At 44.8% G+C, this 25,944-nt stretch overlaps 1 protein-coding gene across 1 annotated transcript in view; it reads right to left on the bottom strand.

Moving 5' to 3' along the window:
* Nucleotides 1-25,944, bottom strand: part of LOC120021016 (leucine-rich repeat transmembrane neuronal protein 4) — a 153,227-nt gene that overhangs the window by 117,477 nt on the left and 9,806 nt on the right. The window contains exon 2 of the mRNA XM_038964675.1: nt 23,749-25,310. Within this exon, the coding sequence (XP_038820603.1) occupies nt 23,749-25,310 (1,562 nt within the window). The remainder of the gene's footprint in view (nt 1-23,748; nt 25,311-25,944) is intronic.

The following is a 25,944-nucleotide window of genomic DNA, read 5'->3' as shown; positions in this document are numbered from 1 at the left end:
TGGACACCGGAGCCTCGAGCACCTTTCTCACCTCCTCCACGAATACCTCAAGACTGAGGTAGATGGCGGATTGTTGCTCCCACACCGCCGTGGTCCAGGCGAATGCCCTCCCGGACATCAGCATAATAATATACGCTATCTTCGACCGGTCCGAGGGGAACGAAGAAGGCTGCAGCTCGAGGGAGAACGAGGGAGAACTGGGAGAGAAAGGCCAGGCAGGTTCTGGAATCTCTATCATAGCGCTCTGGGGGAGGTAAGCGGGGTTCCCGGGAAACCATGATGACGGCGCTGCAACCAGCTGGGTTACAGAGGGCTGGGAGGTTACCGTCGTGGTTGGCTGCCGAGTAGGCAACCCACGGACTTGCTACTGCAAACTGTCCAATGCTTGGTCGTGATGTTCGGCCGTGGCCTGGAACCCCTCCATCATACAGCGAAGCAACTCCTCGTGCCTACCAATGGTGGCTCTTTGGGAGGAGGTGGTGTAGCAGAGCTGGTCCAAGTCTGCTGGGACAGTTCTGGCCAGTTAGTACTATCAGGGATCAAGGTAAGACCCAGATGCAGACTGTCGAAGTAACAATTTTTATTGTAGCAACCTGGCAGGCAAAGACAGGTCAAGGCAGGCAGGGGTCGAAAATCCAGGGTAAGGCAACGGTACAGGACGGCAGGCAGATTCAGGGTCAGGGACAGGCAGAGTTCAGTAATCCAGGGGTGGAGCAAAGGTACAGGATGGCAGACAGGCTCAGGATCAGGCAGAGAGGTCAGGTGGGTGGGTACAGTGTCAGGACAGGCAAAGGTCAAAACCAGGAAGACGAGGAAAGAGAGGCTGGGAAACGATAGGAGCTGACAGGAAAAACGCTGGTTAGCTTGAACGAACAAGACAACCTGGCATCAAACAGACAGAGAGCACAGGTATACATATACAGGGGATAATTGGAAAGATGGGCGACACCTGGAGGGGGGTGGAGACAAGCACAAGGACAGGTGAAACAGATCAGGGCGTGACAACATCTCTATATATTTCCTTCCTTAGATAGAACAATAGCCAGAAACTTTAACAGAACGCTCAAATCAATTCAATCTGACCTCAGTAGATGAAATAATATCCGGCAGAATACCTCTTGTCAAAATGTATATATTGTCACGACTAAATTTCTGTAGTTAAATGCTTTCCATGGCTTACCCTTGTAGCTACAGTTGATGCCGGAAGATTACATACACTTAGGTTGGAGTCATTAAAAGTTTTTTTAAGACAGGATTAAAATTTACTAGGATTAAATGTCAGGAATTGTGAAAAAACGGAGTTTAACCTTTTGTCAATAGGGGGGCGCTATTTTCACTTTGTAAAAAATCGTGCCCAAGTTAAACTGCCTTGTGCTCTATTCTTGCTCGTACAATATGCATATTATTATTATTATTGGATAGAAAACACTCAAGTTTCTAAAACCGTTTGAATTATATCTGTGAGTAAAACAGAACTCATTTTGCAGCAAACTTCCTGTTAGGAAGTGAAAAATCTGAAATCGAGGCTCTGTTCCAGGGCCTTCCTATTCATTTGCTTGAAATCTATGGATATACATGCACTTCATACGCCTTCCACTAGATGTCAACAGGCAGTGGGAGGTGGAATGGGGTGTCTAGCTTGATCTGAGGTCGAACAAGAGCTCTTGGAATGACGTGACCCCAAATTTTCTTTGTCCAGCAAGGCGCGGGAAGGAACCCTGGATTGCCTTCTGAAAAGCTTTCCGGACGTTGTGGGAAAAAGATGCCACGTTTTCACAATGTATAACCACGGATTTCAGCTCTAAATATGCACATTTTCGAACAAAACATAAGTGTATTGTATAACCTGATGTTATAGGACTGTCATCTGATGAAGTTTGTCAAGGTTAGTGAATAATTGTATATCTTTTGCTGGTTTTTTGTTATCGCTACCTTTGCGGTGAATGAATGCGGTTGTGTGTTTTGGTATTGTGGTAAGCTAATATAATGCTATATTGTGTTTTCGCTGTAAAACACTTAAAAAATCTGAAATATTGGCTGGATTCACAAGATGTTTATCTTTCATTTGCTGTACACCATGTATTTTTCATAAATGTTTTATGATGAGTAAAACTATGCTCTCTGTAATTATTCTTGCTGCTTCGGTGCTATTTGTGATTGTAGCTGCAATGTAAAACTATGATTTATACCTGAAATATGCACATTTTTTGAACAAAACATAGATTTATTGTACAGTGGCGTGCCGTGGGCCTTGGGCCTGGGCCTTCAGTGAGGTACTACACAGTCCCACCCGAATTAATCCACCTCTTATTACCATCATTATGATGCCATGGCTCTAGACACTATACATTTAGACAGAAATGCAGTATAACCAGGCGTTGCGTCACCTTGAAATTGACAAATTGACATTTTTGGGTAAACACTGTTTACCCAAAAACATGACACAATCAATGAGTCTTTTCAATATTTCCCTTCACCTTTTCATTGTGCAGCTCCGTTGCCCTGCGCGCTTGTTCGTTGAGCTGTAGATCCACTCCGGTGTCCCCAAAAGTTTGCAAAAGCACCATTGCTTGTAAGTGCCCAGCCGTACTTTGGTGTCTCGTTGCTGCCTTGGTTAGACAACTCAAGTTTGCAAAGCCAGTGTGGCTCCAAACACCAAATCGATCACTTGCAAATAATAGGCATTCCCAGCAGTACAGTTTGCAGTGCTTCTCGGAGCCTGTGAGCCATTGATAGCGCTCGTAGTTGGAACCCCCTTTCCCGCCTGTGACAGGCTTTGTAGCGTCGGCGTCCGGCGACCTCTCCTTACAATGTCTAACTTTTCTTGAAAAGTTCGTCTTGAGAATGGCGTTATAATTATATCCTCGACCAAATCGATATCTTCTCCTCCTTCCGCCATTGTGGGTTGAAAAAACAGCTTAGTAGTACGCGAATTAATTTGTTTATCAAATTCAGTTTCCTAGATCTGCATAGACCTGCCCATAGGACCTGCCTCTCAATATTGGTAATCCAATCAAAAGACGTGCACGCACTACGCCTGCCAGCTGGCTCCTGTGTAACACTGGAGCCAGCCAGCAGGCGTACAATAGCCAACTCTAAAGCTGATTGGTTGACACTAAATTTTCATTTCCATTCACTATAAGCTACAAGCGCCCGCACTGTTGATTCTGAAGGCCTGAGGGCAGATTTTAGACCCCTGGCAACACATGATGGCTGAATATGATTGGATAAAAGATCTAACATAAAGACCAGCCCTCCAAATCTCAACCTGGGGCTGGAAGCAGTGCAACCAAGAGGAAAGCTATGAAATGAAGAGTATAACTCTTACTCTGGGGAATAATTTAATACATATTTGTGGGAAAATATATTTAAAAAAAAATTATATTCTGATGATGTTTAGGCCAGCAGAGAAGGCCTTGCAGGCCCTGACGGCCCACCACTGTTATTGTATAACATGTTATAAGACTGTCATCTGATGAAGTTGTTTCTTGGTTAGTGACTAATTATATCTCTATTTGGTCGGTTTTGTGATAGCTACCTATGCGGTAGAAAAATTGTGAAAATATGCGGTTGAGTCTTTTGCTATTGTGGTTAGCTAATAGAAATACATATTGTGTTTTCGCTGTAAAACATTTTAAAAATCGGAAATGGTGGCTGGATTCACAAGATGTTTATCTTTCATTTGCTGTATTGGACTTGTGATTTCATGAAAATTATATTATATGATATCCCTGTCGCTAGGCTATGCTAGTCAGCTTTTTTGATGAGGATGCTCCCGGATCCGGGATGGGTAGCAATGAAAGGTTAACAATAATTTAAGCTTTTAAGCGATATAAGATACTTGTATGTACCAAAATGTTTAATATCTATAATTCTTATGATTATTTATTTTTAAAATTATATTATATGATATCCCTGTGGCATTAGGCTAGGCTATGCTAGTCAGCTTTTTTGATGGGGGGGGATCCCGGATCCGGGTTTGTGACTCGTGAGAAGTTTTAAATGTATTTGGCTAAAGTGTATGTAAACTTCCGACTTCAACTGTATTTTTACAACTTAGGTCAGCTATGCTGGCCTATGGAGTCCCTTGGGAAACCCAACTACTGAGCCATCCAATTATGAGATTTATAAATTATCTGGATTCCCGAAAGGACTGAGCTCTATAATATATATATTTTTGGAAAGCTCATATTCTAAGCTAGCCATTAAAAAAGTATGGTCAATAGATCAAATTGAATCTGAACAACCCAATAACCTTTTACTGCAGTGGGCTAAATCATGGTTACACAGAGTGTTTATTGGTAGTTTTAAAGAAATCTACTTTGAAACAAAAGTATACACCTCACACATCGTTATGTGCTTAAAAAAAATGTAAGACATCTGTACCATGTCATATATAGAGCTGAAATGTATTAAATTTTTAGTTTGCATCCCAAAATTACACTTTAAATAGATCACAGAAGACTGAAATATAACAAAACCGTTTGACATAGAAACACTTTATTTCTAGCGTTTTTTTTTTACATGAAATGATATAGTTAATACACATATTAATGACATTTCACCCATGAGGCCCCTAGAGGGCGAGTTGGTCATTTGACTGTAGGAATGGGCTCCCTGGAACAGAATAGGAAAAATATGACCGTGTCATCCTGAAAACGGCATTGTTTGTAACTTATTTTGTACAAAATGTTGCTGCTACCATCTCTTATGACCGAAAAGAGCTTCTGGATATCAGAACAGAGATTACTTACCTCAAACTTTAATCTTTAATGAGTCCGACGTGAAGGAAATACTGCTTCTCTGAGACCAGGCCCAAATCCCTGTCATTCGTGTGAAGAAAATACGGAAATACAGGGGTGGAAATTAGGGTGCCTTGTGCGAATTCGTCAGCGAGTGAGTAACCCACTTCTAACATCCGTTCTATTGGCCAACGTGTAATCACTGGAGAATAAACTGGATGATATCCGTTCGAGACTATCCTACCAACGGAGCATTAAAAACTGTAATATTCGTTTTTTTCGTGCATCGGCAGGACAGAAAAGCTACGTCTGGTAAGACAAGGGGTGTGGGTGTGTGTATACTTGTCAATAACAGCTGGTGCACAATGTCTAATATTAAGGACGTCTCGAGGTATTGCCCACCAGAGATAGAGTACATGATACGCTACAGACCACAATATTTACCAAGAGTTTCAATTGATATTTTTCATAGCCGTCTGTTTACCACCACAAACCGATGCTGGCATTAAGACCGAACTCAACAAGCTGTAAAAGGCCATAAGCAAACAAGAAAATGCTAATCCAGAAATGGAGCTCCTAGTGGCCGGGGACTTTAATGCAGGTAAACTTAAATCCGTTTTAAATCATTTCTACCAGCATGTCACATGTCCAACCAGAGGGGGGAAAAAACTCTGGACCACCTTTACTCCACACATAGAGACAGATACAAAGCTTTCCCTCAACCTCCACTTGGCAAATCTGACCATAATTCTAACCTCCTAATTCCTGTATACAAGCAAAAACTAAAGCAGGAAGTATCAGTGACTCGCTCAATACAGAAGTGGTAAAATGACGCGGATGCTACGCTACAGGACTGTTTTGCTAGCACAGACTGGAATATGTTCCGGGATTCATCCAATGGTATTGAGGAGTATACCACATCAGTCACCGGCTTCATCAATAACTGCATCGACGACGCCGTCCCCAAAGTGACCGTACGTACATATCCCAACCAGAGGCCACGGGTTACAGGCAACATCCGCACTGAGCTAAAGGCTAGAGCTGTGGCATTCAACGAGTGGGACACTAATCCAGACACTTAATCCAGACACGAAATTACGCTACGCCCTCAGACGAAACTTCAAACAGGCAAAGCGTCAATACAGGACTAAGATTGAATCCTACTACACCGGCTTTGACGGATGAGGCAGGGCTTGCAAACCACTATGGACTACAAAGGGAAACCCAGCCGTGAGCTGCCCAGTGACGTGAGCCTACCAGACGAGCTAAATGCCTTTTATGCTCGCTTCGATGCAAGCAACACTGACACATGCATGAGAGCACCAGCTGTTCCGGACGACTGTGTGATCACGCTCTCCGTAGCCAATGTGAGCAAGACCTATAAACAGGTCAACATTCACAAGGCCGCGTGGCCAGACGGATAACTAGGACATGTATTCAGAGCATGCGCTGACCATGGCAAGTGTCTTCAATTACATTTTCAACCTCTCCTTGACCGAGTCTGTATTACCTACATGTTTCAAGCAGACCACCATTGTGCCTGTGCCCAAGAAAGTGAAGGTAACCTACCTACAAGACTTCAGCCCTGTAGCACTCACGTCAGTAGCCATGAAGTTCTTTGAAAGGCTGGTTATGGCTGGTTACATCAACACCATCATCCCGGAAAACCTAGACCCACTCCAATTCACAAACGGCCCTAACAGATCCACAGATGATGCAATCTCAATCGCACTCCACACTTCCCTTTCCCACCTGGACACAATGAACACCTATGTGAGAATGCTGTTCATTGACTACAGCTCAGCGTTCAACACCATAGTGCCCACAAAGCTCATCACTAAGCTAAGGAACCTGTGACTACACACCTCCCTCTGCAACTGGATCTTGGACATCCTGACGGGCCGCCCACAGGTGGTAAGGTAGTCAACAACACATCTGCCATGCTGATCATTAGTGATGCGTGCGTGCTTAGTCCCCTCCTGAACTCCCTGTTCACCCACGACTGTGTGGCCAAGCACAACTCCAACACCATCATTATGTTTGCTGACGACACAACAGTGGTAGGCCTGATCACCGACAACGATGAGACAGCCTATAGGGAGGGGGTCTTAGACCTGGCAGTGTGGTGCCAGGACAACAACCTCTCTCTCAACGTGAGCAAGACAAAAGAGCTGACGTGGACTACAGGAAAAGGAGGGCAGACGAGGCTGTAGTGGAGTGGGTCGAGAGTTTCAAGTTCCTCCACATCACCAACAAACTAACATGGTCCTAACACACCAAGACAGTTGTGGGCACTACAACACCTTTTCCCCCTCAGGAGACTTGATTTGGCATGGGTCCCCCGATCCTTAAAAGCTGCACCATCGAGAGCATCCTGACCGGTTGCATCACCGCCTGGTATGGCAACTGCTCGTCAGCATTCCGCAAGGTGCGACAGAGGGTAGTACGTACGGCCCAGTACATAACTGAGGCCAAGCTTCCTGCCATCCGGCTGATCTAAACTTCCGGCGCCAACAGAGATGGCCGCCTCGTTTCGCGGTCCGAGGAAACTATGCAGTATTTCGTTTTTTTATGTTTTTATGTTATTTCTTACATTGTTACCCCAGGAAATCTTAAGTTTTATTACATACAGCCAGGAGGAACTATTGGATATAAGAGCAACGTCAACTCACCAACATTATGATCAGGAATACGACTTTCCCGAAGCGGATCCTCTGTTTGGTCCACCACCAAGGACAATGGATCGGATCCCAGCCGGCGACCCAAAACAACGGCGCCACAGAAGGGGCAGACGGAGCGGTCTTCTGGTCAGGCTCCGTAGACGGGCACATCGCGCACTGCTCCCAAGCATACTACTCGCCACTGTCCAGTCTCTTGACGAAAGGTAGACGAAATCCGAGCAAGGGTTGCCTTCCAGAGAAACATCAGAGATTGTAACGTTCTTTGATTCACGGAAACATGGCTCACTCGGGATACGTCATCGGAGTCGGTACAGCCACCTGGTTTCTTCACGCATCGCACCGACAGAAACAAACATCTCTCTGGTTTGAAGAAGGGCGGGGGTGTATGCCTTATGATTAACGAGACGTGGTGTGATCATAACAACATACAGGATCTCAAGTCCTTTTGTTCACCTGACCTAGAATTCCTTACAATCAATTGCCGAACGCATTATCTATCAGGAGAATTCTCTTCGATCATAATCACATTCGTGTATAACCCCCCGCAAGCAGACACATCGACGGCCCTGAAAAAACTGCATTGGATTCTATGTAAACTGGAAACCACATATCCTGAGGCTGCATTTATTGTAGCTGGGGAATTTAACAAGGCCAATCTGAAAATAAGGCTCTCTAAATTTTATCAGCATATCGAATGCGCGACCCAGGCTGGCAAAACCCTGGATCCTTGTTATTCTAACTTCCGCGACACATACAAAGCCCTCCCCCGCCATCCTTTCGGAAAATCTGACCACGACTCCATTTTGTTGCTCGCAGCCTATAGACAGAAACTAAAACAGGAAACGCCTGTGCTCAGGTCTGTTCAACACTGGTCTGACCAATCGGATTCCACGATTCAAGATTGCTTCGATCACGTGGACTGGGATATGTTCCGCATAGCGTCGGAAAATAACATTGATGAATACGCTGATTCGGTGAGCGAGTTTATTAGCAAGTGCATCGGTGATGTTGTACCCACAGCGTCTATTAAAACCTTCCCCAACCATAAACCGTGGATTGATGGCAGCATTCACGCAAAACTGAAAGCGCGAACAACTGCTTTTAATCAGGGCAAGGCGACCGGAAACATGACCGAATACCAACAGTGTAGCTATTCCATCCGCAAGGCAATCAAAGAAGCTAAGCATCAGTATAGAGACAAAATAGAGTCGCAAATCAATGGCTCAGACACGCGATGTATGTGGCAGGGTCTACAGTCAATCCCGGACTACAAAAGGAAAACCAGCCGCGTCACGGACCACGATGTCTTGCTCCCAGACAAACTAAACAACTTCTTTGCTCGCTTTGAGGACAATACAGTGCCACTGACACGGCCCGCTACCAAAACCTGCGGGCTCTCCTTCACTGCAGCCAACGTGAGTAAAACATTTAAACGTGTTAACCCCCGCAAGGCTGCCGGCCCAGACGGCATCCCTAGCCGCGTCCTCAGAGCATGCGCAGATCAGCTGGCTGGTGTGTTTACGGACATATTCAATCAATTTTTATCCCAGTCTGCTGTTCCCACATGCTTCAAGAGGGCCACCATTGTTCCTGTTCCCAAGAAAGCTAAGGTAACTGAGCTAAATGACTATCGCCCCGTAGCATTCACTTCCGTCATCATGAAGTGCTTTGAGAGACTAGTCAAGGACCATATCACCTCCACCCTACCTGACACCCTAGACCCACTCCAATTTGCTTACCGCCCCAATAGGTCCACAGACGACGCAATTGCAATCACACTGCACACTGCCCTAACCCATCTGGACAAGAGGAATACCTATGTAAGAAAGCTGTTCATCGACTACAGCTCAGCATTTAACACCATAGTACCCTCCACACTTGTCATTAAGCTCGAGACCCTGAGTCTCGACCCCGCCCTGTGCAACTGGGTCCTGGACTTCCTGACGGGCCGCCCCCAGGTGGTGAGGGTAGAAAACAACATCTCCACCCCGCTGATCCTCAACACTAGGGCCCCACAAGGGTTTGTTCTCAGCCCTCTCCTGTACTCCCTGTTCACCCATGACTGCGTGGCCATGCACGCCTCCAACTCAATCATCAAGTTTGCAGACGACACTACAGTGGTAGGCTTGATTACCATCAACAACGAGACGGCCTACATGGAGGAGGTGAGGGCCCTCGGAGTGTGGTGTTAGGAAAGTAACCTCACACTCAATGTCAACAAAACAAAGGAGATGATCGTGGCCTTCAGGAAACAGCAGAGGGAGCACCCCCCTATCCACATCGACGGGACAGTAGTGGAGAAGGTGGACACATCACGGACAAACTGAAATGGTTCACCCACACAGACATCGTGGTGAAAAAGGAGCAGCAGCGCCTCTTCATCCTCAGGAGGCTGAAGAAATTTGGCTTGTCACCAAAAACACTCACAAACTTTTACAGATGCAGTACTGGCCTGTCTCCTGGTAGCGCCTCCATGCTCTGGACACTACGCTGACAGACACAGCAAACCTTCTTGCCACAGCTCGCATTGATGTGCCATCCTGGATGAGCTGCACTACCTGAGCCACTTGTGTGGGTTGTAGACTCCGTCTCATGCTACCACTAGAGTGAAAGCACCGCCAGCATTCAAAAGTGACCAAAACATCAGCCAGGAAGCATAGGAACTGAGAAGTGGTCTGTGGTCACCACCTGCAGAACCACTCCTTTATTGGGGGTGTCTTGCTAATTGCCTATAATTTCCACCTGTTGTCTATTCCATTTGCACAACAGCATGTGAAATTTATTGTCAATCAGTGTTGCTTCCTAAGTGGACAGTTTGATTTCACAGAAGTGTGATTGACTTGGAGTTACATTGTGTTGTTTAAGTGTTCCCTTTATTTTTTTGAGCAGTGTATATTTTGATTTGTTTAACACTTTTTTGGTTACTACATGATTCCATATGTGTTATTTCATAGTGCGGATGTCTTCCCTATTATTCTACAATGTAGAAAATAGTAAACATAAAGAATAACCCTTGAATGAGTATGTGTACTAAAACTTTCAACCAATAGTGTATTTCACAGTGATTTAGATGGTACAATGATTCCCTATACTATTAAGTTCTTGTTTTCTCACATAAACTGAAATTGAGCGAACAGTGTAGAACTAGGAAATTAGCGATTTTCACTCGATAACAACAGATGCTGCTCCGGAGGAAAAAATCAATAGGCAAATATCACATCCAATCACAACATTGGCGGTTAAGTAGTGAAACACTATCATTCTACTATTAGTGCCAGATATATTAAGGACCTTTTCTGAAATTTCTATATAAAAATACAAATAAATCTTTTGTGTAGCACCTTTAAAGTTTGATCCAAACTGTATTTAACACCATGGATACATTTTACGATGAAATTGGACCCATCTACAGTACAAACTGTTCACTGTGTACCCTAAATCAGTTAGGCACATTCCTTCATATGTGGGAGTGCCCTGCAGTTAAAAGCTTTTGGGGAAAAGTTACAAAACAAATTTAGAAGTGCATGAATTTAAATATTCAATGCATTGCATTGCACTATTATGTTACTTAATGATGATAGCCCCTTGAATCTCTCAATCAATTAGAGAAGATTACTGCTGGCAGGCAGCACTGCTGCAAAAAAAATTGGCTTTAAGACGCCAACCACTCTCTCCCATCAGTTTCTGTTAGAAGTTCTAACATCAGAATTATCCACAGAGAGAATGAATGGTGCTAGTCAAGGAACAATTGAGGCCTGGACAAATATATAAAGCCCCACAGAAACAAACCAATTATTTAGATATATATTTAGACTTTTGTTACTTTATTTGCTTTCAGGTCCACAAGGAAGCGGTGGTATGGGGGAGGGTGTGGGGGGAGACTCAGGGGATGGATAGGTGGAAGGGCGACTGATGGGTAACCTCGGTTTGCTGGGTGGGATGGAAAGGGGTTGGAGGCATTATAACACAAAATAATAAATTGGTCACAAAAAAAGAAGAAAGTAGATAGTTTTCCAATTAAAGACTTATGGTGGAGCCTGAGGGTTACGGTCGTTAAGTCTGCAGCCACCGCTGACACCAGCTGGACCACAGAGCCACAGAGCCTCACATACTGTAGAGCCTTCATAGACCGAGCGGAGGTCTGCTGGCACAGGAGGGAGAGATGCAAACTCACCAGGCTTTTACAGACCACCTAGAGAGAACCAAGCAAACCAAGAAACACTGGAACATGTAAGGCAGAAAGACACCACCTCTGAAAGCAACAGCTCTTTTTCTGGCATGACATGTTGCTTTCTACAGTGTACAGGTGCAGTGTTACAATGTTGTCCACCCTGACCTGTCATTGCTCGAGGTGAGATTGGAGGTTGCTCTTTGCAGGACCATGCTTTACCTTCAGGACATCTCTGCTTGACGAGGCAACATTTCACAAAGTGAAACTCTAGCCTGTATAGAAATGGGCATATACACAGTATAGAAGTTCAATCAAACCTTAAAGGTGGTCCAAGGTTTTCAAAGGCATGTACCTGAAACATATTCATCATAAAATATCCCCAATATGAACATCTTAAAGTATACATTATAAATAACTAGCTTATAAGCATTTCAGTGGTGCATATAATTAGATTCTGACTCAACATGCGAGAGATCAAACACATTGGATGCCATGATCACATTATCCAAGGGCAGTCAGAAAGTAAAGAGATGTTTACATTTCATGACTCAAAGAGAGAGCTTCACCTCTAACCATCCCTTGACCATTACCTCCACTCCTCCATTACCCATAATCCAACAAAGTGTGTCCTCCCCCATGGAAATGAGAGGTCACAGATGAAAAAGAGTGGGTGATGATAAAAGAGAAAGAGCAAAACGATCTGGCGAGTGTCCTGTTGAAACGCAGTGGGAGAGAACTATGACCTTGATATGCAAATAGACCATCTTCAGAAAAAATATCTTCCAGAAAGATATTTATCATATCAGGGTCCATTGGCAGTGAGGTAGATTCATTTAATTATCTTCATCTATTCAGCATAATTTTTCATAGTCTTTATTATATATCCAATGAGGGTTGGGAGCTGTCTTTTACATGCATGTGAGCATTTAAACACCATTGAGAAACAGCCACGTTTTACATTGGTAAACTTTTCCTTAAGGCCTGCTCTTTCAATAATAACCATAAAGAACTGGTTATTGACTTAGCATGTGTCATAATAAACTGAGATGAAAGTTAATACTACAATGCGGTATTACCATTAATACGATGAAGTGCTATGCTGATAAATGAGTTCATGTTGATGAAGGTAAAAATCTATACAATTAAAGTGAACCTGTACATGTTTTTCTTTTAGCATTAAATAGCCAAGTCATTCTTATATCAACACTTTTATCACTTTTGTCATCCTTAATCTGGCATCAAACTTCACTGAAGACATTTGACAAGGAGAAACCCTGATCAAAACACGAATTAATCATGAAGTTCATCAAAATAGCAGCATGGCGCTAGAGAATGTTAGTCATGATCAGCAGTACACTCAGGATGATTGGTCAGGCCAGGGAGGGCTGCTATGGAATAACAGACTTAAGCCATCATTATGCTGGTAACAGACAGAACGCCTGGGCCTTAGAGAGGGAAACGTCAGTCATGCCGACATCTTGCCTCCCAGCATAGCTGGCATGGTTTAGCAGCAGCAGCAGCACCAGCCACAGCAGCTAGAGCCACAGCCTGACATTCATGTCTAGCTGGAGGCCACTCTCTCTGTTTTCACCAATGGCATGGGCTGTGGTCCACCAAAGTGATGCATTAGTAATCGACACGAACACGGAGGGAGGTGCAGTGTTCGGGGCTCTGTGCCATCACGCAACACAATGACCACCTGCCTCGCAAGACACGCCGCAGATCTCCCCCAAAACAATGTAAGACCAAAACACCCGCAGACCCACAGCTGGGCTTTTGTCTCGTCCTCTCGCGGCGACACAGGCGACAGCTCAGACACCTACACCCTCCGCCTAAGCTGCCCTCCACAGCAAAAAGAGCTTGTTTATCACCTTGCAGCATATTGTCATCGTCCTCACAGGCCGAGGGAGAAATATGGCAAAACAGACAGAGAGACAGAGAGACATAGAGAGAAAGAGAGAGAGCACTGGAACTTGCATAAGAGAGGGGACAGAGGCTAATTAAGGGAGGCTGGATTAATTAGGCTTTCAGTCTGACTGCCTCTCATACTCCCACTGAGCTCAGTGCCAGCCCCCCCCACACCCCTACGTCTGCATATTGTTACATGGATTTGCCTGCTTCATTCGTTGTAATGTGCTGCATGTTCCTCGTCATGCCTTAGCTTGCACAATGGGGCGTGGGAGCTTTACACTAGGTAAACACAAAGTAAAGGCCAATAATCTCAGCAGAAAAACAAGTTAACGCTAACTGCATGGCTGTCTGAGCCTACGGGAGACTAGGAGGAGAATCGAGGTCACATAATTGAGCACTTCATTTGAAGAGGAAATAAACATGTCTAACGTAATACTCTCTCCTCACCAGATGCACTGCCAGAACCCATCATATAGGCAGGAAAACACAAAGTCATGAGCTCACTCACTGAGCACTGAAGGGGTATAGGCTGAGGGTGAGTGTTTGCAGTGCTAAGACACTTACACCCACGTGAAGTGCAATGAGTCAGAGGGCAGGGCTTTGATACAGCAATCAAATAAAAATCCCTTTATTAGGTTAAAAAAAATATTTTTTGAGTGCTCCAAGAATACTTCAGGTCTCTCCAAAAGGTATTCTTGGGTCACGAACTTCAAAGCTTCCTCAACAATCCTGCCCTTTGTTCCCCTGCCTACACACTCATCTGCCAACCCTACTGTAAGTAATTTAAGTTATTATCAATGGATCAAAATCCAGTTTATGCAAGTACCAGGGAGACGGGGCCCTTACTACTTGTAAAGACAGAATATAGCCTCCCCACTGCATTCAAGAAGACACTTTCAATGGCTCTTGCATCACCCTGCATAATCAAACAGAGGGAGAGGGCTTTGCTGAGTGTTCCTTGGGTTCATTCTACTCCCCACACAGAAACAGAGAACAGCCAAGCCCCTTCAGCCCTTTCCCACCTAACATCCTTGGCCCTCTCCATGGTGGAGAATGACAGGATTAATATTCATCAGGGTCTTGGCTTTGCCAAGCTCCAGGGAAAGGTTGGGGAAAAACAAAGTGGAAAAACCTGGAGAAGTCCATTTCTGGCCTGATTGACGCCCGGCCTGGCAGCAAGTAATTCATTTTGAGGGGGAAGCACAAGTGTCCTTGCACCAGCTCCCAGCACAAATGTATGATAATCCTAATAAATTATGATGCGCCATGCAGACATTAAAAACTGTGATTGGCACTAAATAAAGCAGGCTGTACCTCTCAGGTCAGAGTGAGAACTATGTGCAGCCAGGCAGCCTGTCTCTGTCCACATCTCTCCCTACAACTATCCATCTCTGTCTGTCTCTCTTTCAACAACTCTTCACCTCTTCCCTGCTCTCTGGCTTTTGCCCTTCCCTTCCATAAGTTCTATTTAACTTTGTATATTTCAGCTCAGTTGGTATTATTTCTACCTAACTGCACTTGCTCAATCTGGTATTATTTCTAGCTAACTGCACTTCTCCCTTATCTCCTCTTTGAAGCAGAATGAATGAACTGGTAAACATAATCACTTTAAAACTTTTACAACTTTTTTTAACCAGAAATGCAGATACAACAGCTAAAACATGTTAAAATTGATTTGGAAAGTGTTCTACCGGTATTTCTGTGAGCCAGGATTTAAAACGTTTGCAAGTGGTTTTAACTAATTAAACTATAGGCACTCACCATTACCAATGAAAGTACATTTTCCTTTCTCTGTCCTACATTCTATCCATGCTGACCTATATATTTTTGGGTGTGTTTTCTAATTTATTATTGATGTAATTCACGCTTCAACTGATAGCCAGATTGAAGTCGCCAGTTTTAATCTCACTCAAGCACTGCACTGTCTACCGCACGGATTAATCCACTTTCATCATCTATAGCGGTCAAACTAAATCTGGTTATTCCACTGACTGTTGATTACTGCCTTTAACATTGCCATTATTATGTGCAAATGGAAGTAGTGGGCCTTGATTAAAACAATAGAAAAAAACGAATAGTATTATCTGCCTAATCCTTTAATGTGAAAGTGGTTGGTTTATCTCTGCTCTGACATGGAAATGCCAGCGTAGCTGCCACTGGGCCACATCCTTGGGTCAAAACCACAAGGACATCCACACTAGTCACAGGCTTACATTAGAAAATAGCCGTTTCTCTTACCCTCCTGGGTGTGCAAAGACATAACTCAAGGCATTATGACCATATGAATCTCACTATCTTGTAAAATGGGAGCCAGCTGAAATGTGTCAGCGGAGAGAAGCTACAGTAGCAATTCAGAAATGCATTAAATGAGAGAGAGAGATTTAAGCCTAAGAGAAATGGACTCAAAGTAGTGTGTGGCATAGTCTGATTAAAAGTGCAGCCCCCCTTTGCACTGATTACGCTGCATTTTGGAAAGCGTCCCACTTTAGATAGTAACAACCCAAAGCAAAAGGCAACATGTCCACTGATCTTAACAGGACATACAGTACAGTAACTTGAATGGACTAATGAATGGTCTGAAATGAGAAAGCAGAAGCCCCATACCTTCAGAGTGAGACTCTAAAAAATCTATACCCTCTACAGATGCAACCATCAAAGGCTAAACAGCTGTTGGTATTATATCTCTATCACTGGAAATGAAGCATGATTGATTGGCCACTGATGCAAAAACAATCAGAAAGTACCAGATGACACCATGAGAGGGGCATTGTGAGATATATTCCCCATAGAGGTCCGTGGGTATGGAGGCTCATTTTAAGAAAATCTCCACATACATTCCCATGAGTTATAATAATCATCATCATCATCATTTGGTGGGTGCTTGTATTTGTCCTGTTTAACCCATGTACAAGTGTATATTATATACATGTGTGAAATGGACAATCTGTTTTTTGCATATCCCAACTCCCCGTGAAACACCCTCAGAGAGTGGAGTCACAACCATGGTTACGAATAGCTGGTTCTGGACAGATTTCCAGGTATAGTTACCGTAATTTATGTCCCACAATGATGTATGTGATTGAAATCATGAAAAGAGGCTGAGTGGAATTCTGCATTATGTATCCTCTATTTTATTATAATCAATAATTATGATCTTCCAAGAGGCGATCAATGAGTTGGATGTAGGGGCTCTGGTCCATAAGTGTCCTTGCTGGCGTCATGGCACAATCAATCCCAAACATATCCATTGCTGATTTTGTCAATGAAGACCTTTTATTACCTTGCTAATCTAATCGATGAAAGTGAACATTATATTTCAAAGTGAAAGACGGACATAGAATATATTATTACATTTATGGCAAGCTGTGCTCTCAGGGTTGCTTCATGGGCCAGATAACTCTAGAGAAGGTGTGTGGGTGAGTGCCCACGCTCCCTCATCGAACCCTCTCTCTCATGCTCTCTCTCGCTCTGTCTCTCTGTCATGCCTCCATCGCTTCTCTCTACCTTCCTCCCTCCCCCATATCTCTCTCTCTTGCACCCATCCATGCCAGTCAACACTTGGGATGCATGACATTGATGAAAACACAGGTTGTTGAGACGGTAAACGACTTCAAACACGTGTTTGAATCTATCCTGTCCCTCTGAAGTGAAAAGGCTGTACGCTGGACATGTGAGGGTGGAATACTAAACCACGGCATAGGAGAATAGAGCTCATCAATCATGAGTGGCATGCATTTTCCTGCAGTTGAATGCAGCCAAACGGCATTAGAGTCTATGCAGCAGCAGCAGCAGCAGCAGTAGCAGTACTGCCATAGAGCAGGAGCCTGGCTAAGGCTAAAGATAGATAGATAATTAACTAAACATGATGTGTGCTCGAAGAAGCATGGGAAAAGAGTAAAAAAGAAAATAAGATATGAGACCTCGAAGAATAGCCTAGCATGAGCCATATCCTGCACAAGCAGTCAAGCAGAGACACACACTTAAGCACAGGAAGAAGGTATATGAACTGTGAAACTGTGTCGTACTCCATAAGCAGGAAAGCATGAATTAAACTATAAACACTACATGACCAAAAGTATGCGGACACCTGTTCGTCGAACATCTCATTCCAAAATCATGGGCATTAATATGGACTTGGTCCCCCCTTTGCTGCTATATCAGCCTTCACTCTTCTGGGAAGGTTTTCCACTAGATGTTGCTGCGGGGACCTGCTTCCATTCAGCCACAATAGCTTTCTTGAGGTCGGGCACTGATGTTAGGCGATTAGGCCTGGCTCGCAGTCTGCGTTCGAATTCATCCCAAAGGTGTTCGATAGGGTTGAGGTCAGGGCTCTGTGCAGGCCAGTCAAGTTCTTCCACACCGATCTCGACAAACCATTCATTTGTATTTTTATTGATTTCCCCCCCACTTTTCCCCCCCAATTTCAATGTTGTCGGGAGGCAAAGGTCAAGGCATGCATCCTCCGAAACATGACCCGCCAAACGGTGCATCTTAACACCCACATGCTTACCCCAGAAGCAAGCCGCACCAACGTGTCAGAGGAAACACCATTCAACTGACGACCGAGGTCAGCCTGCAGGTGCCCGGTCCGCCACAAGGAGTCACTAAAGTGTGATTAACCAAGTAAAGCCCCCCTGGCCAAACCCTCCCCTAACTCATACGACGCTGGGCCAATTGTGCGCAGACCTATGGGATTCCCGATCACGGCCGGTTGTGATATAGCCCGGGATTAAACCCGGGTCTGTAGTGACGCTTCAGCACTGCGATGCAGTGCTTTAGACCGCTGCACCACTCGGGAGGCCCCTCGACAAACCATTTCTGCATGGACCTCGCTTTGTGCACGGGGGCATTGTCATGCTGAAACAGGAAAGGGCCTTCCGCAAATGGTAGCCACATAGTTGGAAGTACAGAATCGTCTAGAATGTAAGTGTGTGCTGTAGCATTAAGATTTCCCTTCACTGGGACTAAAGGGCCTGAACCATGAAAAACAGTCCCAGACTATTATTCCTCCTCCACCAAACTTTACAGTTGGTACTATGCATTGGGGAAGGTAGCGTTGTCCTGATATCCGCCAAACCCAGTTTAATCTGTCGGACTGCCATATGGTGAAGCGTGATTCATCACTCCAGAGAACACGTTTCCACTGCTCCAGAGTCCAATGGCAGCGAGCTTTACACCACTCCAGCCGACGCTTGGCAATGCGCATGGTGATCTTAGGCCTGTGTGCGGCTGCTCGGCCATGGATTCCCATTTCATGAAGCTCCTGGTGAACAGTTCTTGTGCTGATGTTGCTTCCAGAGTCAGTTTGGAACTCGGTAGTGAGTGTTGTAACCGAAGAGAGATGATTTTTACGTGCTATGCGCTTTAGCACTCAGTGGTCCTGTTCTGTGAGCTTGCGTGGCCTACCACTTCGCGGCTGAGCCGTTGTTGCTCCTAGACGTTTTCATTTCACAATAACAGCACCTACAGTTGATCGCTGCTCTAGCAGGGCAGAAATTTGACAAACTGACTTGTTGGAAAGGTGGCATCCTATGAAGGTGCCACATTGAAAGTCACTGAGCTCTTCAGTAAGGCAATTCTACTGCCACTGTTTGTTTATGGAGATTGCATGGCTGTGTGCTTGATTTTATACACCTGTCAGCAACGGGTGTTGCTGAAATAGCCAAATCCACTAATTTGAATCCACACTTTTGAATATATAGTGCATTCCTCAAAAGTGAATCTATGAATAGTAGTGTGTCACATCATGATATATTCAGCACAGCTTGCCTCAATAAGTTACAGACATACTAATTGACCCGGTCTTAATTAGGTAAAAGGATTTGATATTGGTTTGATAGGATACTTAATCTCTGTTGTTTCCACTTTTGCCTTGCAGTTTGGTCCAGCCACAGAGGAAAACAGGCCAATCTGCTGGACTTTGCTCTACAGACCTCTGATCTCCCTAAAAAAATGTGGCAGTGATCACAGGATGGACAGCCGTCTGTGGAGAGCTGTCTTGCGTGTCTGTGTGGACCCAGCCCTGCCAATCCATCTTCTAGTCTGGATGGCTGCCGATTTCTCGGCCTGCCTAACTGCCTTTCCTGTCTGTGTGTCAAGTTCCTTACCATCTATGTATCCTGCCCTGCAAGCTTACCTGCTTTCACCTGTCTTGCTGCCAGCCTACTGTTCTACCTGTCTCTCTGCCTATCTCGCTGCCTACCTGCCAGCCTACCTCTGCCAGTATCTCCAGCTGTCTATCTGCCTACCTGCCAGCTTGCCTGTCTGCCTGTCTGTTGTGCCTGCCTCCCAGCTCTCCAGGCTGCTGTGCCTCCAGCACAGGATGCCTCTAATGGCACCGTCAGCCACAATAACCTGATAAGGTTATTTTTGTCCCGAGGAGAAAAAGGTCTGCACTACAATCGCAAGCATCAGATACGTAACTGCAACAAAAATTCTAACACATGCAAGAAACGCATACATTAATTGACACAGCAACCATTAACATAAAGTATCTGAAAACACACATAGCATTTTATAAATACTGAAATACAAGTAAACCTATATGCTACAATTCTCTATGCCGCAGTAGGAATAAACTAATTCAGGACACACACATACCCTAGGGTTGGATATACATTACTAGAGAATAGTGGCCCATCATGTTATAAAATATCTGTAGAGGCTTAAGTTAAATAAGTATAAGTATATTTTAAAAGGAAAAAAAGGAGAAAAGGCCAGAGAATAAGAGAATAAGAACGGAAGATGTAGAGATAATAACATGAGCAGGACAAGGAGAGAAAGAAAGAAGGAGAGATAGCAAGGTAGCGAGTATAAGTGCAGAGTGCCAAGTAAGAGAGCAGTCTTTGCTTCCTTTCCAGGTAATGTGATTGCTATATTGGTGATCTAACACCCTCATTAAGAACGGATCAAACAGCGCTGCGAAAGGCAACGGCACAGAACCGCAGTGTGTAAGAGACAGGATTAGGAGGATGAGAGAGTTGTTCTCTCACTAGCGGTGAATGTTTGAAGTCCCACACATGTCTAATTGTCGACCGAAGACACTAGCATCTATACGTTTTTCTATAATATTTTTGCCCCCGGCAAGCCTCAGAGTGTTTGAGGTGTATTTGCTTTCAAGCAATTCACAATCTGACTTTATGACCTTGATATTGATAAGAAATAAATATAAATTTACCTCAGGGAAGACCCTGATGTCATTAGAAAAATGTATCATTATACTTTAATGTGAAGTTTTTGTATCCTTTTAGCAGACACTGTTTTGCTTGTCACATTTTCAGGCCTGAATAAATATGAGAGTTGCCAAAAGGAGAAGGGGAAAATAACCTGAAATTGCAGTGGAATATTAATGTATCTTTTAACTTTGTACTTTCTGAAGAACCATTTTGAGCAATTACCTTCCATGTAAGGCTAACATTTTGCGGAACAAAGTATTTAAAAAAGCATATGAGTGGGCCAACTAATCAAAGCCACAAAATCCACAGACAGACAGACAGACAGACAGACAGACAGACAGACAGACAGACAGACAGACAGACAGACAGACAGACAGACAGACAGACAGACAGACAGACAGACAGACAGACAGACAGACAGACAGACAGACAGACAGACAGACAGACAGACTGTTTTCAAAGGCAAGCATCAGAATACAAAAAGACACTTAGCATTATCAAAGCTTAACAGTCACATTGAACACAGAGAACACTGATCTTAGAGCAGTTTATTCAGATCCGTATTTGAGGTCATATGCAAGTTATCTGAGAGAAACAACACATTATATATAATACGATCCTAAAAAGAAACCAAACTTTTTCAGATGGTGCAACTTAGAGGACAGAACAGACCATAGGAGTTCATGGAAACTTTTAAATTACAATGAAATGTATGCTTAGTTTATCTCTGTTGAGACTCTGCCATGTTGTCAAAAAATAACTGGACATTTGTTTATTTTAATTTTAAACATTCCCAAGTAGTGGCACTCCTTATGGGAGTTTCAGACACTGCATCTTTGCAGTAGTACATGTACCACAGTGTGGTGTATGTTGTGTGGTGTGTGGTGTGTGTTGTTTGTCTATTTTGTTTAGAGGACAAGTTGCTGTAAATGGAAATGTTGCAGTCCTACATTATACTTTGGACATCATTAGTGACTCATACTATAGAGCAGCTAGCTAATCATTTTATAATAAGGTTAGCATTTTATAGTAAGGTTAAAATGCTTTCTGACGTTTCAGAGCTGGGTTGGTCCCTTTTTTGTTTTCACTATAATGTGTGTGTGTGTGTGTGTTTGTTTGTGGGGAGGGGTTTGAGGTGTGTGTGTGTGTGTGTGTGTGTGTGTGTGTGTGTGTGTGTGTGTGTGTGTGTGTGTGTGTGTGTGTGTGTGTGTGTGCGTGTGTGTGGACGTGTTTAACTATTCTTGTGGGGACCAGAAGTCCCTACAAGAATAGTAAACGAACAAAAAGTTGACCAGCTGGGGACATTTTGTTAGTCCCCACAAGGTCAAATGCTATTTCTAGGGGGTTTAGGGTTAAGGTTAGAATTAGTGTTAGGGTTAGAATTAAGTTAAATATTAAGGTTAGGAGCTAGGGTTAGTTGTAGGGGTTACGGTTAGGAGCTAGGGTTAGGTTTAGGGTTAGGATAAAGTTTAGGTTTTTGGGTTAGGGTTAGGGTTAGGGTTAGGGTTAAGGTTAAGGTTAAGGTTAAGGTTAGGGTTAGGGTTAGGGTAAGAGTACGGGTTAGGATTAGGGTTAGGTTTAGGGTTAGGGTTAGGGGTTAGGGAAAATAGGATTTTGAATGGGACTGAATTGTATGTCCCCACAAGGTTAGCTGTACAAGACTGTGTGTGTGTGTGTGTGTGTGTATGTGTGTGTGTGTGTGTGTGTGTGTGTGTGTGTGTGTGTGTGTGTGTGTGTGTGTGTGTGTGTGTGTGTGTGTGTGTGTGTGTGTGTGTGCGTGTGTGTGCGTGTGTGGCTGTGAGGCCGTGTGGCTGTGAAGCCGTGTGTGTGTGTGTGGCTGTGAGGCCGTGTGTGGCTGTGAGGCCGTGTGTGGCTGTGAGGCCGTGTGTGTGTGGCTGTGAGGCCGTGGCCATGTCTGAAACCTGCACTTGCGTTCTAAATAGTAGGCATGTGGGGTTTGTGAAAATAGAACGTCTTGTAGTATGTGACATTTAGAAAATGTTGTATGCTTTAATTGCCAGGATGTTATACTCATTTCGGCTTTCATCTACTAGAATTTGCTGCTCACTATTGAGGTAGAGAATCGTCTTTCTAGACCCAAGCGTGTTTGACAACAGCTGATAATCACATAAGGTGACATGCTGTACCAAAATGAACCAATGGCTGGAATAAACGCAACTTGTGCATTAGATGACTCATTATCAGTGTAGATGAGCCTCGTACAGTATGCTGAGATGTGTTGCTCACTGCATTTGTTAAACTAAACAGTGCCTTTTAAAAAGTATTAGCACACAGTATGTCGTTTTAGTAAGTAGTAGGCAAGACTACGGACACGGCCTGTGTGAGTGTGTGTAACTTACACCTGTAATTATAAATGTAAGATGAAGAAAGAGAGGCAAAGATGGAAATACATTGTGAGTCATTGCTATATCAGGAATAAGATGAAGTCATCAATGGAGTTTGAACCTCTTTGCTGTCACAACAGTGACCATTAGCATCCCGAACATGTGTCCAGGGACGAATCTGAACAAAGTGGCTCATCAAAAACAGACCCGAGATAAGGTAAACACACACAAAACAATGCCTTTGCCATTTTGGAGAAAAAACCTGCACCTAAATAAGAAATTGAAACTACCTCTCAGAATTCATGGAAAAAAGCTATCACTTATCACAAAAAGCCAGCAGCACACTTTGAGCTAGTGATATTATTTAGGATCGTAAATGTAATTGGTTCTACTTATTTGCGTTTCATCACAATTTTACATCAAACAATGTTTTCCTCTCAACAGAGACAAGGGTGTAAGTGAATACCGAAACTCTTCTTTGAACACAATGAAAACTACTCAAGGAATTCCCAAAGCGATCCCAAAGCGACGCATAACTGCTACCCGTCACAACACACCATTCCTAACCTCTAAAAAATAGATACAGTCAATCCAAGAGGGGAGATACTAAAGTAAAAGCCACATATGTTAATATCTATCAAAAGCAGTGTAAGAATTTACCTCAGGTAGCCTCGCTGTGGAAGAGATTTGTTTAGGAGGGGTGGCGGATGGTGTGGTTCATACCTCGCATTCCCTGGAGCCTGAGATGGTGCAGGTGCAGGAGCCAGTCCCGTTGACAAGCACGTCCATGGCCTCCGAATTGGTGGGCTTGTAGTCCACATAATACTCCTGCAGTGGGGAGCTCAGCGTGTGCTCTGTCTCTCTGGCTTTTTTCCGCCGTTTGCGAGCCGCGGCAGAGTGCTCCTGCAGCTGCTTGACGCTGCTGGGATAGCGCTTCCACGACACGTAGATCACCAACAGGATCATCGCCACAGACAAAAACAGGGCAACGCTCCCCGCCACAATCTTGTGAAAGGACACAGGCTCAAACTCATGCTCAGGTGGTGGTTCCATGGGCGGGGTGACAGCTGAAGATGTAGGGCCATCTCTGGATTCCTCTCCCCTCTTCCCAGCTCCGGTGTGGGGCGTGGGGTAGGCTGGGTGGCGTTCTGTCTGGTCTGGGCCTTTAGAGGGGGTGGGCCGGGTGCTGGCTGTGAGGGGTGTGATGGCGGTAGCCCGACACACACCGTGGGTGTCTATGGCATCCATGACCTTCTCACCTTGGGCCTCCTTGGGGGCGGCGCAGATCATGGTGGTCTCCTTGTTCCCCTTGAAGTTCCTCAGCCAGACCACCAGGGGGCAGATCACAGGGCCACAGTCCCACACATTCCCCGCCAGGCTGATGGTGGTCAGGGAGATCCAGGCCGACACGGTCTCCTGGGACACGTTGGTCAGTTTGTTGGAATCCAGATTGAGTGTTTGAAGGTTGGGCAGGCATTGGTAGACCGTAGCATCCACCTCTTGCAGATCATTGCCAGACAGGTCCAGCTTCTGCAGGGAGGTCCAGGTCCAGGTGAGGCCCTGGCTCATGGAGCGGATACGGTTCCACTGCAGGTACAGCGCCCGCAGGTTGTAGAGGCGTGGGAAGTGGGAGAAGTTGATCTTGGAGAACTGGTTGTGCTCCAGGTGCAGCTCGGTCAGCTTCAGCAGGCCTGAAAAGGCATTGCGGGTGATGCTGCGCAGGCGGTTGTAGCCCAGGTCTAGGAACTCCAGGTTTCTGCAGTCCTGGAACAGACGCACAGGGATGCTCTTCAAGGAGTTGGAGCGCATGTGCAGGCTGAGGAGCTTGCGGAGGCCCTGGAACTGGCCCGGCTGCAGGGCCGCCAGTTTGTTGTAAGACAGATCCAGATTGCGGAGGTTGGGTATAGGGTGGAAAGTGGTGTTGTGGAGCATTGTGATCTTGTTGGAACTCAGGATCAGCTCCTTGAGCCTCCGAACGCCTTGGAAAGCCAGTACGTCCACAGAGGCAATGTAGTTGTGGTCCAAATAGAGCCAGATGAGCTGGTTGAGGCCCACAAACTGTCCGGCTCTGAGACTGGCCAGACTGTTGTAACGTAAGGACAGGCCTTGGCAGCCCCCTGAGAGGTTCTTGGGGACATCACGAAAGGCGCTTGACTCACAGTAGACGATTTTCCCATCGCAGCGACAGCTTTTGGGGCATGGGCGCTCGCTGAGGGACGGAGATGCAGCCAGCCACACCTGCATGAGCAGCGGTACCATCAGCCAGCGGCGCCGCATAGCAGAGCCTGCAGAGAGGGACAGATTGAGAGAGAGAGAGAATATCACTTTTTACTGAACGCATCTAACAACAACCCATCTGTCACGTTAAATGTGGGTGGCAATGATGGTCCATGTTATTATCAACCATGTGGGTCAATTATTCCTCAGCACCCAGACTACCACTACCTGCTTACTGTTCAGATATAATGTATTCAACAGGTGAAGAAAATGGTGGTTTTAATTTGGTTTTAACTGCAACCTGTCTCTGTCTGAATTTAGTCTTCCCACAAGCCGCCACAGTGCTTAAGGCAAACAAAAGAAGTCATAAAAGCAAGCCGGCTCCCAGCAAATTAACATTCAGGAGCTGGCGGTTGTGTATACAAATCTGGAGGAGTATCAATTTAGAATTTAGCCACTTCACATTGAACCATAACAGAGTAGTTAAGGTGTCTGAGTAAATCATGGTGTTCACTTCCACCAAGTTCAATAAAGAGTCAGCTCTCTAGAAACTCTATGGAGTTAAACTATTCTGCTGTGCACAAGCAACATATATAAATGTTCTGTAAGTGCCAAAATAATAGAAACACTTGAGGGATATGAGGGATACAAAGTGTATTGAAAGCAGGTGCTTCCACACAGGTGTGGTTCCTGAGATAATTA

This window comes from Salvelinus namaycush, chromosome 26, assembly GCF_016432855.1.
Source record: "Salvelinus namaycush isolate Seneca chromosome 26, SaNama_1.0, whole genome shotgun sequence".
Taxonomy (NCBI): domain Eukaryota; kingdom Metazoa; phylum Chordata; class Actinopteri; order Salmoniformes; family Salmonidae; genus Salvelinus; species Salvelinus namaycush.
Note: the sequence above shows the minus strand (reverse complement) of the source record. Positions and strands in the feature narration are given on the sequence as shown.